The sequence below is a fragment of the Marmota flaviventris genome, chromosome 9, assembly GCF_047511675.1.
Source record: "Marmota flaviventris isolate mMarFla1 chromosome 9, mMarFla1.hap1, whole genome shotgun sequence".
In the NCBI taxonomy this organism is placed as follows: Eukaryota; Metazoa; Chordata; class Mammalia; order Rodentia; family Sciuridae; genus Marmota; species Marmota flaviventris.
In genome coordinates, this window is record NC_092506.1 from 123,922,721 (window position 1) to 123,939,778 (window position 17,058).

Genomic DNA, 17,058 nt, shown 5'->3' on the forward strand with positions numbered 1-17,058 from the left:
AATGTGAGAATATCACATGGATGCTACTCTGGTTCAGCACATCCAGGTGAGTGTTTGAAAAGCATCTAATTTAGTAAATCAAACTATAGACAGTAGAGTCCTACAGGATCTCTGGATTGGCATTATAAATACATATGGTTGGACAATGGCCAGGTAATTAAACTTGATGTAATAGATTTCATAAAATGTTGTTGGAGTCACTAACTTCTGCATGTCTTGTTAATTTAAGTCTCTGTAGGTGCTTTAATCACACAGAGTCAGAGTGTAAGTTCAGTTATAAATTAGTTCCAAGACAAAGGCTCATATATCTCACTGCTAAAGGACAATAGGGGAAAATTCCCATTCAATGTTCTTGTGTTAGTGATATTGATCATACTAGATAATTCAAATTAGAGAAATAAAGTGTGTGCTTGGTGAAAAAAATAAATATAACTCCAGTTCTATTTCCCATCAGAAAACTAAACTTTAACAGTTCCTTGTGTATTTTTCAAGAACCTCTATCTGTTCACTCAAAGGTCTATAATATAATTATGTATAGACTATAAATAAACAATACACATCTTTTAAAAGCTTATCAATTTGTTATGAATATTTCCATGACAACTATGCGAATATAAGCTTTATATTTTAAGTAATTTAATTCAAGAATAATATTGAGAGAATTTAACAAAGAAATAAATACTCAAGATTTAAGTGTATATGATAACTGTGAAGAGTAAGTGAACAACTTAAGTATGCAAAGGATTACTCTCCTTGATCAAAAGACCTGAAATTATAGAGAGGTACAACTCAAGAATTAAAAATATAGTGATAAAGGGAACTTGAATATAAATTTTAAGATTATGTACTGTATCCCACAGGGAGAAAAATTATACAGAAAGATCACTTCAGAGAATCATTCTAGAAAATTACTGAATTTCAAACACAAATCAATAGATATTTCATAACTATTTCACACACACACACACACACACACACACACACACACACCCTTGTATAATATGTAAGAAACATACTATTCCACACTGCCTATTCATGCATGTTTAGATTTTTCTAGTTGGTTGTGTTAATTTTCTGTTGCTACATTACAAATTACCACAAACCATTGCATACAAAACAGTCATCACAGTTGCTTATGTGTGTGTTTATAAATAGCTATTTATATGCAATAATATTATAAACTTTTAAGTGCCACCTTTTTGAAGAAACACAACTTCTACAATATTACATGATGTTACATTGTGTCACAGCAGTGCAATTTTTAAAGCACCCATTTAGCTTGTGCACTCAAGAAAGATCTAAATAGAGGTTACAGAGTTCTCTCCTTTTCAAGTATAAGAGGAAGAAAATGCTTTCCATTTTCCAAAGTGCAAAATGACATTTCAACAAGAGAAACTTGGTGGATCTCAAGAACACCTGCAATTAAGGCAGATATCATTCAGCACAGACAACCAATGGGTAACTATTGAAAACCAGGGAGAAAAAAAGACACCTGGAAGATGGCAGCAGGATGTGAGATGTCTCTGACAGTCCTGCACTGAGTCTTCTCTCTTGTCATATGGCCTCTTCTCTCTTGTCACACACCACTCTTCCTGATCCCTAGTCATGTATCCCATTCCTGATTGTTGTACCTTCTCTTTACACTGATCAGGTTACCTTCCTTATGTCCCTAACCACTACACCCTCCAGCCACCTGAATGCAAGGTTTCCACTTTACATCTGATCAGGGTGCCTTGCTCTACACCTGGGTGCTGTGCCTCCCTCTGCAGCTCTGTTGTGAATTTGCTTTATACCTGGAGGCCGTGATTACCATTTCCTGTGTACAGATCTCTGTGCCTTCACCCCATGCCTAAATGCTGGGCCTCCTCCTGTGTCTGATGCTGAGCTTTCTCTCCATATCTGATCACTGACACCTGGAAAATGGAGGGAAACGTCCAATATGGTATCTTAAAAAAGAAATTAGATATTCGAAAAAGAATTGCAAATCAATTCTTTAAAGGTAAGTTTAGAGTTTCTTTATGAGCTGGATTTTATCATGAAATTTAAGAAGGATGTGACCGAATATGTGATTTCATTTCCTGTATAATATCTTTTCCAAGTAAATTTCATAATGTTTAATAAATTTACAAATTTCATAATGATCGGAATGTATATGCCATTATTACATTATACAGTGGCAATAACAAAACTGATTAATATTTTTTGGTGATAATTTGGTAATGGAAAGGGTCGATTATGAGGAGTTTGATTAGTTCTCATGGGAAGGAGGGAAAGAACAAGAAGGACAGAGGAAAAGAAGGATGGAGGAAAGGGATAGATAACAAAAATATTTTTCATAAAATTATATGTAAACCCAATAAGTTTTGATGAATAATAAAAGTGGATTTTATTAAGAAAATAGTGTCTATAGATTTATAATATTAAGCTATAGTATCACATTGAGTAATGCCACTTTGTCTCTGTAGAAAGTATATGTAGAATGCCTTATATTGATATTTTGTTCATTTACTATTTATTTTCTTTGGGGTCTTTTGTTAAGTACACAAGACTGAGTTAAAAACATATTTATGGGACTTATAGTCTGGTAAGATATCAGTAAAATTCAAAGTGATATTATCATTCAACCTGGTAATTGCTAAAGCAGTAAAACCCAGATGTGTTAGGATCCCTTGCTCAATGTCTTTCCAGGTGCCTTCCCTTCCCCTGTTGTCCTCCCACCCCTAAGCCACTTGCTCAACTCTTCCCATTTCCGCTCTGCTCTTATTACTTATTATTACATTATCATTCTATACATAAGTGGGGTTCACTGTGCTGTATTTGTACATGGACTTAGCATAATTTTGTATATTTCATTCCATTGTGCATCCCCACTGAACAATTTATGGGATATGGAGGTATGAATATGACATAATGAATCCCACCCTTGTATGTAAAATCATAATGTACCAATAAAAAAGGATCACTTTCTGTAAGAAGTTTAAGATACACTTATTTAAAAAATTTCTTTCTATTAAGAGAAGTGTTAAGCTCCAAAGTGAAGTTATAGATCAAGAAGTTCCACGGACTACTATGGAAATTTCACTTATTAATTTATTATAATTACTTGCACAGAACTTTCTCTTAAAATTGCCAAAACTATCTTATTACTTTGTGTATGTGCATGTGTTGTTTGCTTGTGTGTTTCAATTGCCCACAACAAGGGTTATACACATGTAATTCTTATTTTGACTATTTCATATTTTTAAAATTGTCATTAGTATACAGAAGAATTTATCTGTTTATCATAAATTTGTCAGTTTTACTAGGGAATACCATGTCTGGATAAAAAAAAAATAAGTGAAAATCTAAAATAAATCAACTGTAGCATAAATTCAATCTAGTGAGTCACATCACTGTTTAACTAAAGTGAAAATCTTGCTTGGTAGATTTGATGCCTACATTTACAACAATAAATTTAATCACCTATAGTAAAATAAAAAGACACTTTCCCTAATGGAGCAAGCTTAAAATTTTTAACCAGACATCTAATAGAAATGACTTTCCAAAATTTAAGGGATTATATTTCTGGAAAATCATTTATCCATGTCTAACTATAAGTGGAGAGGGACACCATGGATTTCTTTCATATCTACAAAACTTCTTGCATCAACTGAGGTAATAATCAGAGGAAAATGGAAGCAAGAGAGCTCTGGAGAGCCCTCAAAATCCTTGAAGCTTCTGCTCTCACCCTCTTAAGATGCTGCCCTAAACATGCCTGAGAAGCATCACAGCCTCTCCTCCTACAGATGGTGATAAGGAGGATAAGACACAGCAGCCACTCACCTGAGACATCAGACAAAACAGCTGGCTGCACCCAGCACTGCATGTGAGTGAGGCATCTGTTAGAGCCACCAGATAATTACAACTCAATCATGTGTGACCCAGCAGAACAGCAGCTCATCCCACAGAATCATAAGCAAAGAAAGTGAATATTGTTTGGGGCCAGCAAGTCAAGGCTCACTTTGTTTCAAAACAAAAGCTGATACTGAAGAAAAGTTGTTAGAAGGAAAGTTCTGAAAATCTGGAATTTTTTGCTCCGTTTTGATTCCTCAGTTATCCAATGTGTCCCCCATTTGCACATTCATGTACCATATAGAACTGTAGTGCCAGCCTCACGTTACTGAAATGATCTCATTCGGAAGATTCTGCCTCAGAGCAATGACTTTTAAATAGTTACTAGAATCCTGGCACATGTCTCCTGTGAAGCTCCCAAGGCGATTGGGCAAAACTAAATCAGTTCCCCAATCAGCAGTGCAAGAAGTCAGCACAGTTGGAGTCTCTTTCTGTTGCCCTGCAACACAGAACCAGCTGCAAGGGGAGGAATCCTGGGGCTTTAGAGACCCTAGGGGGAAAATGAGGACATGAAAAACATCACAGGTGTTCCAGTACATCTCCAAGGACAAGGGACTGTGGCATTCTAAGGGTCATAGAGCAAAACTCCATGCTTTCTTCACTTTCAACACTTCAAGAGTTCCATTGAAACTAAAGTTTATAAATTTCCTACTCATATTTCACATAAGGTAAAATATATTTCATTCTCTTTACCCTAAAATAAATAATTCTTTCTATTCTGCTATAATCTGTTAAATATTTTAAATGATGATTAAGGAAATATGTTTTATCGATGTTCAGAATATGTAGATTTATACATTTACATGAATAAATGTTAGTTGGAAAAAGATGTGAAGTTTATTTTTAGTTGAATTGTAGTGTGATCTATTATGATTTTCTTTAAAACAATATTTGGATATAAAGCATATTATACAAAAATTTACAGTGGATGAATTACAACCAAATTTTAGTTCATACTCAAGACTCCTGATTTGCAGTTACAACAATACTATATTGCAGAGATTGGAGTATATTTCTATAAAAATAAAGAAAAAAATAATTCCGATTGTTTTCTAGAAAAATGGATTTATTGATACAATTGAAACAAACATCCTTATCAGAGTATTTTATGGATAATAATATATGTCTTGGCAATATTATTGAATATCTCAATTGCCTATGATACCTTTTCTGTGTGAAAATGGTAATTTCATTTTAAAATACTGTTTCATTCATCCCGATTTCACTTCTAAAATGGCATACTTTCTGTTGATTTCTGACTCAAAAAGCAGGTAAAATTGAATCTCATGGTTGATTTTCTCTTTCTGCTATGATAAATAACAGCTTTAACTTATATTCAAGTCTCAATTATGAAAACTTGATATTTAATAAAATTACAGAAAATGACTTGGATTTTATTCAAAACTTGATAAATTCATTAAAGAAAAATTGAAGATATATTCCAAAGAATAATTCAAAGGTGTAAAGATAATTGTGTCACTCTTACCGCTTAGATATGGCTTGAGTTTATCCCCCAAGGTTCATATGCTGAAGTTTGGTCCACAATTCAATGATTTTGAGAGGTGGTAGAACCTTTAAGGAATGGAACTTGGAGGAGATACCTAGGTTACTGGGGGAACCACATCCAGATGGAGTTTAGGTGGTTCTTATGGGGCCTTTGATAATTCCCTCAATAGTGGGTTATTATAATAAGAGTCTGATTCTTGAACCTCAATGGCTTTCCTTCTCACCTTATCACTCCTCATGTTCTCCATCCCTTTGATATCATTCCTCACAAGGCTCTTATCAGAGACCAGACAGATGGGGCACCTGAACTTGGACTTTCAAACTGCAAAAATGTGAGCTCTACTATTTAAATGCCCAGTCTCAGGCATTTTGTTAGAGCAAAAGAGATAGACTAAGACAAATACCAACTCAGGTACGATAATGTCCTCCATATTACAGAAAAGAAGGAAGGGAAAAATGCTAAAATTGCTTTGATAAAACAAAAGTCTCTTATTGGCCTATTCATGTTACTTTTGCTCTCAGTGATATTATAATGGCATGGGTTTCACATATGTTGACTCTGTTTAAATTGATAATGATTTATATGTTACACACACACATACATGCACCCGCACACACAGCAACAACAGCACAAAAACAATCACTAGCTTAACTTACACATGCATTTCCAAATGAGAGCTATAAAACACTCAGAATTTACTTTAAAACTGAGAGCTATCATGACTCTAAAGTAACCAAACCATTACTCTTCTTTCTGTAGGAAACAATTAACTATTTTATCTAATGGTTTCTTCAGTTTTTCATGCTATTCTGCATTTGAATATGGCAATTGATATTTGCACTCCAAAATTGCTTACCTAGCCAAATAAAATATCTTTGGGTCATCAAAAATATGGCATAACCATTCTAACATTTTGGATTTTTGTTTTTTTTGGAAAATACCATAATTGTAACAAATATATTCTCTAATTTGTGTTTCTACTTTAATTTTTATTTTCATTTCTTTATCTTATATGATTCCCAGGAAAATGATTCTCAATTCAAAGCAATTTTGCCCCCTCAAGGGCATTTAGCAATGACAGGAGTCATCTCAGCTTCTTGGTAGGAAGAGAAATGCTCTTGGCACCTATTGGAGAGAGGCCAGGGGTACTGCTAAACATCTTGCAATGCCCAAGGCGGTTCCCCACAACAAAGAACTATCTAGTTCAAAATTCCAACAGTGGCAAGTTCAAAAACCTTTCTTTCAGGGAATATGATTCCCTAGATAATAGTTAAAATTATACTATTTAAATGAAGGAGATAAATTATACTATTTAAATGAAGGAGATAAATTCCTGACATGAAAAAATGCTTCAAGAGGCACTTTTGCAACTTTCTTTGTTAAACTTCCAGAATGCCACACACTTCGGTGATAATTACCCACTCATGAGAAACATATCTATATTTAGTTCTGGAAATATGGCACACTTCAAATGCTTTGAGTGACTCTGACAATTATGTAGGACTACTGATATGCAATAAACAAAATATCTTACACCCAAGAAACTTGTGGCATTACCTCCTCTGTAGTCTCACAGCATATTTTGCAAACTCACATCAACAGAACAATTCATCATTTACATGATCTTTTATATTTCCCCTTAACACACACATACATACACTACATATACACACTCCTAACTGGGCTATTACTCACAGGAAAAACAAACTAGTTTTCACTATTGCAATCTTTATACAAAAAATCCACTTATTTTTCCCTTTTTCTAACCGACAGACATCCTATGAATTATGACTAATTCATTGAATTTGTCTTCTCTAATCCACAAGTTAGTTTTATGAGCAAATCTATGGGTCCTTCATTTTTGTGCTTATCAAGCACCAAATTGAAATTGTCTATTTATATCTGTTATTTCCTTAAAGACATTGGATTTTTTAATTTCTTATTGTATCAGTACTATTATCATAGTTCTCAGAATATGTAATGGGTTCCTTCTCTTTTGGATGATTTAAAACTCAATGAGTATAGCGTAAAAATGATAATATTATTATGAACCCAATGTAGAAAAAAATTGGTATCATCTACCTACCTTATTTTAAGATGTTTTTTTTGGTAAGAAAATAGCATATCTTTAAGTTAAGATTTAATATTATTCTCTAAGGGAAGGAGAGAAGGAGAAGAGGCATGAGGGTAAGAAACATGGTGGAATAAGATGGACATCATTACACTAGGTACATGTATGACCACACATATAGTGTGACACTACATCAGGTACAGCCAGAGAAATGAAAAGCTGTGCTGCAATTGTGTACAATGAATCAAAATGCATTCTGCTGTCATATATACCTAATTAGAATACATAAATAGATAAAGTTTAAAAAATACACCATAAAAATATTTAATATTATCAGTAATTTTTGTTTTTGTGAATTTAGATTTTAATTTAAGAAAATATTTATCTTTCAGTTGTAGTTGGATGCAATATTTTTATTTTATTTTTATGTGGTGCTGAGGATTGAACCCAGGGCCTCACATGTGCTAGACGAGCTCTACCGCTGAGCCACAATCCTAGCCCCTAGATTTTACTCTCTATTATCATTTTAAATAAATGTAAGTATGTAATCATCAATAAAGAGAACACATTTATTTAATTTTCTTCTTCTAAACTGGTGTGGTTTTATTATCCTTTTCTCAATTTTTAAGTTTTTTTTTTTTTTTTTATTTGTTCTACTTAGATACACATGACAGTAGAATGCATTTTAACACATCATACATTCTTCTGGTGGTACACCAGCCATGCAATCAAATATGTCCAATTTATTCTGAAGTCCTTCCTACCTCCAGTTACCCTCCTTTCCCTTCACTCCCCTCTCCCTAATCCAAAGTTCCTTTGTTTTCCCTAGTCCCATCCCCAAACTGCTCTAGTTGTGAATTGTTATCCACATATCAGAAACAAACAAACAAACAAACAAAAAAACCATAACATTGAGCCTTTGGTTCTTTGGTATTGGCTTACAAGCTTAGCAAAATATTCTTCGGCTCCATCCATTTACTGGCAAATGCTATAATTTTATTCTTCTTTAAGGATGAGTAATATTTTATTGTGTATATCTATTGTATGTTTTTATTGTTTCATCTGTTGTAAAGCATCTAGGTTGGGTTCCATAGTTTTGGTATTGTGAATTGAGCCACTATAAACATTAATGAGGCTGCATATGCACACTGTAGTATGCTGATTTAAGTCCTTTTGGTGTAAATCAAGGAATGGGATAACTGGATCAAATTGTGGTTCCATTCCAAGTTTATTGAGGAATCTCCATACTGCTTACCTTAATGGCTGCACCAAATGCATTCCCACCAGCAATGTATGAACTTTCTCACATCCTCACCAGTATTTATTGTTGCTTGTATCCTTGATAATTGTGATTCAGACTGGAATGAGAGGAAATCTATTTAGAGTAGTTTTGATTTGCATTTCTCTAATTGCTAGAGATGTTGAATATTTCTTTTCATATATTTGACATCAATTGTATTTTTTCTTCTGTGAAGCGTCCAGTTCCTTAGCCCATTTATTGATTGAGTTATTTTTTGTTTTGCTTTTGGTTTGTTTTTTTGTTTGTTTTTGATGTTAAGTTTTTTGAGTTATTTGTCTATCCTGGAGATTAGTGCTCTATCTGAGGAGCATGTGGTAAAATTTTCTTCCATTCTGTAGGCTCTATCTTCATGTTATTGATTGTTTCCTTTGTTGTGAAGAAACTTTTTAGTTTGATTCCACCCCATTAAATGATTCTTGATTTTACTTCTTGTGCTTTAAGTGTCTTGTTAAGGAAATTATTTCTTAACTGATATGGTAAATATTGGGGCCTAATTTTTCTTCTACTAGGCACAGTGTCTCTGCTCTAGTACTTAAGTCTTTGATCAATTTTGAGTTGAGTTTTGTGCAGGGTGGGTGATAGGAGTTTAGTTTCATTTTGTTACATATGGATTTCCAGTTTTCTCAGCACCATTTGTTGAACAGGCTATCTTTTCTCCATTGTATATTTTTGGTGTCTTTGTTTAGTATGAAATAACTGTATTTATGTAGATTCATCTCCGTGTATCCTATTGTGTACCCTTTGGCCCTTGTGTCTGTTTTGGTGCCAATACCATGCCGTTTTGTTACTATGGATCTGTAGTATAATTTATTTTCTGGTATTATGATAACTCCTGCTCCTCTTATATTGCTAAGGATTGTTTGGCTATTCTGGGTCTCTGATTTTTTTTCAAAGAATTTCATGATTACTTTTTCTAATTCTATGAAGATTGTCATTTGGATTTTAATAAGTATTGCATTAAATCTGTACAATTCTTTTGGTAGTATGGCCATTTGGACAATGTTAATTCTGCTTATCCAGGAGTGTGGAAGATTGTTCCATTTTCTAAAGTCTTTTTATATCTCTTTATTTAGTATTGTGGAGTTTCCATTGTAGAAGTTTTTTTATGATTTCTGTTAGGTAGATTCCCAATTATTTTATTTTATTTTATTGAGGCTATTGTGGATGAGGTAATTTTAACACATTTATTTTTTAGCAGGTTATACCAGAAGCCATATTTTAGAAGTATCTGCATACAACAATATGTATGTGTGTGCATTCTTTCCCTTAGATATTTTATGTGCATCTGCACGATTGTTCTGCAACATAGTCATGTTCCCTAAAAAAATCATAGACTATTTAACATGGATTTTTGAAAACATTTTTTCTCACTCACACAATACAGATCTTTCCATTTAAACACATTTTTTTAACACATTCACCTTAACTCTACATAGAATTCAGCATTTGCTTGAACACATTCTTTCAAAAGCTTTATATCTATCCATGTATCTATCCATCTGCCTCCATTTCATAATTATAAACAACATTGCAATGTCATAATTTCCCATGCATCTTTGCATAATCATGTGAATGTATAAACACACACTTATATTTTTTCAATAATATTTTTAGCAAAAAATGTTTTAAAAATTTACATAGATATTGCCAAATTACTCTAAAAATATGGCAATTTATTTTTCCTCTAATGTCTCTGCAAAGTAACAACTATTGCATACTGGCATTTTTTTGTTATTTCAATTACTATTGAAATATAAGATTTTTGTATAATTAACTTTTTTTAATATCCTGCTGATGTGATTCTTGCATTTTTATTTAATCATAGGGTAATTTATTGCTAATTTATTTTTGTAAAAAAATATGTGATAAAAAGTACTTTAATGTTTATAAAGGATTTTATAAATATTTCATTTATTTTTAAATTAAGTTTAGCATGATTGATGTCTGTATTTTCAAATGATTATTCATTTGTATTAATGTCTTAATTCTTTTTGGATGGGGGTATCATTGAATGTTTCCAGTTTTATGATAGATTTATTTACCATTTTCTTTGTCTTTAGTATGGGGATAATGTGCTATTTTACAATTTCCAACATTATGACCACACCTGGTTCTCCATCTGAACACCACTCTGTATCTCAGGTAATGCGACCTCTTTTACTCCTGAAAGTGGCCCTTGAGAATTCCATTTACATTATTGCCCACACCATCTGCATTTTCATGTCCCTTCAGATTTTGTTCCTTACACCCACCTCAAACCTGTCCATTTTCTTTATACACAGGTTTCTGCTGTATACATATTTAATGCTGTCAGATTTTTCTTTTTTTTTTTTTTTTTCAAAATCAAGTCCATATTGAACTTTAAAGTGATTTTATTGTAAATGAATTACCTATTCTCTCACTCTCTGGCTACTTGGTTTGAATTTTCATATTTTTGATATAAAGTAATTCCCAAAAATGCACCTCTTAAACAAAAGGAACATCATAATAATATAAATCGGTTCTAATGAGTTAAAAGACCCTTCTGGCTCAGAATGTAAATTGGTTACATTCTGGCACAGACACTGTTTTTCATTGCTGTTATTGCAAATTTTGGAATTTTAAATAATCATTCCACAAATACCTTGAATCTGGTTTAATTTAGTTCACCATATAAAATATAGTAAATCAAAAACTAAGATTACATCTATGTTAAAAGTTGTACACCTTACTAATGTTGTAGTTTGGGGAAAATTCCTTAATTCTATGTTGCACTTTCATCCTTTGTAAAAAGAAGATATAGTAGTGCTGACATCACAATGGTGATGATTACATGAGCATGAATTTATTGCAAATGGCATGTAATGACTGACACAGAGCAATTTTCAACAAGTGTTCCTGGTAGTATCTGTGGTAAGTATACTGATAGTTGCTATGGTGACTTGTAGTCACAGACTGGCAAAATTACTGGTAGCTTTGTGGTGATCAATTCTGGGTATTTGGCAGAACTACATTCAAAATGCCTAATCACCTTATATTCGTTGATCATAGCTAATATGTGTACAATTAATTTTTTAGTAGATGGCAAGCAAGATATAGCCATCTGAGATCAGCTGGAAATCACATATCAGGCAGAAGGGAAAATTGTTGCCAGAGGAAAATCATTTGACCTCATAAATTCACAGTGGGTTAGCAGAAAGGAACAGGAACAAGGATCTCATATCATTAACAAATCAAGTCATGTAAGGGAAAATTAGGACACTATTTCTTATCTGAAGATGAAAACTTCCTCACTATTCTTTAGGATTCGGTATTAAATTTAATTATTTCATTAGGGTGTCTACCTCAGAACTTAGATTCAACTTAGCTGTATGTATTGAAAGTCCAGCCAAAAAACAAAAAGACATATTTTTCTTCTAAGAAACGTCTTAGGATTGGCAGAAGACCAAAGATTCAGTCCTATGACAGTATTAATTTTCAGGAATTTATTTATTTATTTGGACTTGTTTTACCAGTGTATTATACTGTTCTTACAAGCTTCCTACTGAATTTCATTTAGGTACTATGCTTCCATACTACATAACCACACTACAGGCAGGAAGAAACGGGAATGGTAACTGGTAAAATACATGTGCTAGCTGTACCGTTTGTAAGGAAAGCAATATCTTTCCTGGGAACTACAGCTGGCCAACACTGACCCACCTACATCAAGCAGACTCTTGTCTGACAGAATTATGACACTGTCCTCTAGCTGTTCCCCTGCCTCGTGTCTTGGCCCTGCAATCTCTTACCAAGGAAACTGGTAAGCATTTGTTTCCTACAAAAATAATGTACTGAATATTTCAGGCTTTTTAAGACATATTTCTTGAAGGCCTCCTTCCTCCAAGCTCTTCAGATCTGCCCCTGCATACCCCAACTACCACAGGCAACACTGGAATAAACAAGTGAAGCTACACCTCAGTAAAACCTTACAAAATCAGACAGCAGTCCAGGTATCCCTCTCTTGCCATTGCTGATCCCAATTCTATAATATTAATCACTTTCAGTATCCAAAATCAGTTAATATAAGAGTTTTCAATCTGAAGCATGTGACATGAAGTAAAATTCTTCCTCCACTGACTGGCACATAACCTTCTAGACTTCATATTACAAAGTTCATTATAATATGTTATGATAATGTTTATGTGTTTGATTTTCCTCAATAATAAGCTTGTTCACACACTCGAATATACTAATGAAAAATAATTTCCAATATTCAGTCTAGGACTTGCCATAAAATTTCTCAAGTAATTTAATTTTGCCTGGAACCACAGTAGGGGACATTTAAAACTTATTTTGTATTATCCTTTTTCTCTACAGCTTTTAGATATTAAATTCCTCATCTTCAACCATACTTGTCCAAGTATATTAGCTGTTCCCCATTCTCACCTTCCTCCCCAAGTACTAAATGAAGATGTTAAAATGTTGTGAATTTTTTTTCCTCCAAATCCACAGCCTTTGCTGCAATAATTCCTGTAGGCTTCATGATTGTTAGTTAGACAATATTGTATACTTTTGCATTCTTAACAGTGCCATTTTGCATTTAATGTTTTGATTATATAACTTTAAAGCTATTTCAGGGCTCATTGCAGATAACTTTAGTCTTCTTCTAAATCCATGTTCTGATTCATTTCAACTGTTGTCATTTCCAACTCTTCTATGATTTTCTGTCAGGGAGAGGATGACTGAACTTTCAAGGATCCCCTTCCAGGATTTTTTTTCCCTCACAGATGTATCACATTTTGAATGAACAAAGGATTTAAGTTTTCATTTTTTCCTTTGTAGACTATACATGAGATTCAATTATCTACCAAATTCCAATATTTCAAACAATATATATAATGTGAATGTGTTTTTTTCTTAAATGACAATTTCAAAAATTTCAAAAGTCTATGGAGTTTTCTCTTTATCCTTAGTCTTTAGAAACTTTGCCAAGGTTTATCTAAAGTTGATCCTTATTCTATATATCCTTCCTTGAACTCAGAAATTCTATTTGACTTCTAAATCAGAGTATTTTGCACCCCAAAATGAAATTTTATTTTCCTCTTCTGCATTATGCATCTGTTCTTTGTTTTCTGGGAACCTGTGCTGCTAACATGATAGGTTGAATAAACACACTCTCTAAGTCTTCCTTCTTCTTCCCACAATTGCAAATTGAAAATTGTGGGCTTTCCATAGTAGAAAATATGGATTTTTTAAAAAAAATATCTTGCTTTTTGATGCTTCTTTAGCTACTTCTTTTAGTGTGATATATTAAAAAAAAAAAAAACAAGAAGATATTTTGGTCTAATTGGTGACCATTCATGTTTTCAGTGCTTATATACTTTTTTGTTGTTGTTGTTTTATTATTTATTTATTTAAAATATAGCTACAGTGATGCTTTGAATCAGTACAATTCACAAGAGCTACATTACAGAACCAGACCAGATATTTATCAACAGAAGGATAGATTTAAAAATGTGGTATGTGTACACAATGGAGTTTTAGTCAGCTGTAAAGAAGAATGCAATCATGGTATTTGTATGTGAATGGGTGGAACTGAAGAATTTCCTGCTAAATGAAACAAACTAGACTGAGAAAATCAAGAATCAAATGTTTTCTCTCGAGTTTGGAAGCTGGAACAAAATAAAGGGAAATCTGTGTGTGTGTGTGTGTGTGTGTGTCTGTGTGCACGCTCGCGTGAATGCACATGTGTCAGGTCAGTGAGGGTCCCTGAAGAGTAGAGGAAGGGTTTGTGGAGAGTCAGAAAAAGAGAAGAACCACAGAATAGAACTGACCAAATTATCCTATGTACATATATGAACATACCACAGTAAATTTCACCTTTACATATATCTTTAATGCAATAATTTAAAAAACACTATAAATAAGTAGAAGAATGAAGAGTTGAATAAAGGAACGAGGGAATAAGGGGTAGAGGAAGACAGGGAAAGTTAAAATACTGGGGACTATATTGAAATAAAATATTTTTCATGCTTGTATGATTATGTCAAACTAAACAAAATATTATGTTTAACACTGAGATAATAATTTAAAAAATACAAGAATGCATGATTTGTGGTAAAAAAATATCTGTATTGTTAAGTACTTAAAATGTATTGTATTGTACTTAAATGTCTGTAGTGTTCTTATTACTTACTCTTCTTTTGAAACAGTCTTTCTTTAATGAATGTTCTGTTAGCTCTCTCTTGTGCATCCACCTAGGGTTACTTTGCTCTTTGAGGTCTTGCCCACCTCCTGGAATTAACCTACCAGTGGTATTCTTAAGTCATTGTACCATAGAGCTCTATGGGTAGGGCACAGGAAATTCTGTTCTTGGGTTTCCACACAAACTCTCACTCACTAGGTGAGTAGTGTTCAGTCTTTTAATTCTCTCTCAAATCTCCTTGGAAACTTTCCACCAGGATTGCTGAGTCTGATCCCTGTTTTCTATCTACTGTGGTCCAGAGGGAACCATGTTGGCAATTGCTTTCTTCCCTGAGGCTCTGGCTGACATGAAGACCTAAGTCTCTCTCTTCTCTTGACTTCCCCCAACAGCTACAGGACATATTTGGCACTCTCGAAAGAACAAAATTGGGCTGAGGTTGAAAGGTAGGGAAGGGAAGAAAGTCTTAGTTTCATTACATAATTTCATGTAAATATTCAAATTCATAGAGTGATTTAGAGACTTTAAAATCCTTAATTTAAAATAATGTTCATATATGTGAATTGAAATTAAATGTCTAAAATTTTTATTAAAAATGCATTCTAAATCTAAGCTTAGAGTCTTACAAAGATAGTGTGAAATTATTATTCTAGTTAAGTTTTTGTTATTGATGCTACCACTTTTATTGTCAGTGCTATGGATTAACCCAGGGACTCATGTAGGTCAGGCAGGACTCACAAGCCCTATGATAGCTGATTTATTTTAATTACCCTTAGAAAACTCATCTATTAGGTAAAAATAAAATGGCTAAACCACAAAAAGCTGTGAGTGATGGGAATGCTCCAGATAATCAGAGACTCTAAACCTGAATCATGATACACCATCTGCAATACTGTCTTTGCTTTCCGGAAAAACTGGAATTCATAACTCCTTGGCTATTTCCTAGATATCTGAATTTGAGGAAGTGACTTAAGTAATCTATCCCAGTTTGCATATTTTAAAAATTCAAAATTTTTCATAGGATTGTTGTATATTTTGCAATATATGTTAAGTAAATGCTTAGGAATCTCTTAAACTTTTACTTATTAATGTAGTGACTACCTCTACTACTAATGCTATTATAATTTATTCATGAGCTTAAGTTTAAAAGACATGAAGCCATGAATTTGAAACACAACATGGTCTTTATTCTAATCAAAATGTTGTACTGAATTTGTTGGTATATGCTTAATATTAGAAAAAAAATGCATAACCAAAATACCATAGAAGTTAAGCAAGAATTGTAGCTGTTAACCAATTTATGACTTTTTCCTTGAGATCAAACCATAGCTTATATTTACATCCTCATAAATTAATTCATTAATATATGATTGACTCAGTATTCTTTAATATTTTATGCAACAGAAAAAATATTCAAACATTTTGAAACTTTTCCACAGTTCTACATTCACAGATACACACAAACACACATGCACAAACACAGAGAGATTAAATACTGGACTTTTGTAGATGATTTTTGGATTAACTCTTCAAGTATAGAAATAGTCTTCCTTACCCATATCTGACATTTCAGGCACAGTCACAGTGTAAGGTCCATCTGTGAACTTTGGAGCATTGTCGTTGATATCTTGCACTTTGATGATGAACTCAGATTCAGGTTCCAGAGGCTTGTTTGTCCGTCTGTCAATAGCCTGGGCATGAAGCACATAGTGTGTCTTCTGCTCTCTGTCTAGGCTTTTGGTTGAGTGGATATCCCCCGTGGTATCATCAATGATAAATATAGTCCCAGCACCTTCTCCAGTAAGGATGTACTTGACAGACCCATCACCTTTGTCAGAATTGGAGTGCAGCTGCAAAATACACATGGGCAAATTAGCAGGCAATTGCATTCCCACCTTTGGTCTCCTTCTTTGAAAATTTCCCATGTACAATTTGATACATATTGTAAGATTTTTTTTTCTCTACAGTGTCTTGCATATGGCTGTTTTTCATTTTCTTGCATATTTTGTCTAGTTGGTATTCATATGATTATCATGATTTCTCTAAGCAATTCATTTACTGGTTTGAGTAAAAGAATAACCCATGTTGTTTTTTCACTAACTGAACATTTTACTAATATAAAGGTG

At 33.2% G+C, this 17,058-nt stretch overlaps 1 protein-coding gene across 1 annotated transcript in view; it reads right to left on the reverse strand.

Annotated features, from left to right (window-relative positions):
• The window catches only part of LOC139707011 (cadherin-18-like), a 146,533-nt gene extending 129,712 nt beyond the window's left edge, over window positions 1-16,821 (reverse strand). Inside the window, 1 exon segment of the mRNA XM_071617004.1 lies at window positions 16,488-16,821. Within this exon segment, the coding sequence (XP_071473105.1) occupies window positions 16,488-16,821 (334 nt within the window).
• Between the last annotated feature and the right edge of the window lie 237 nt (window positions 16,822-17,058).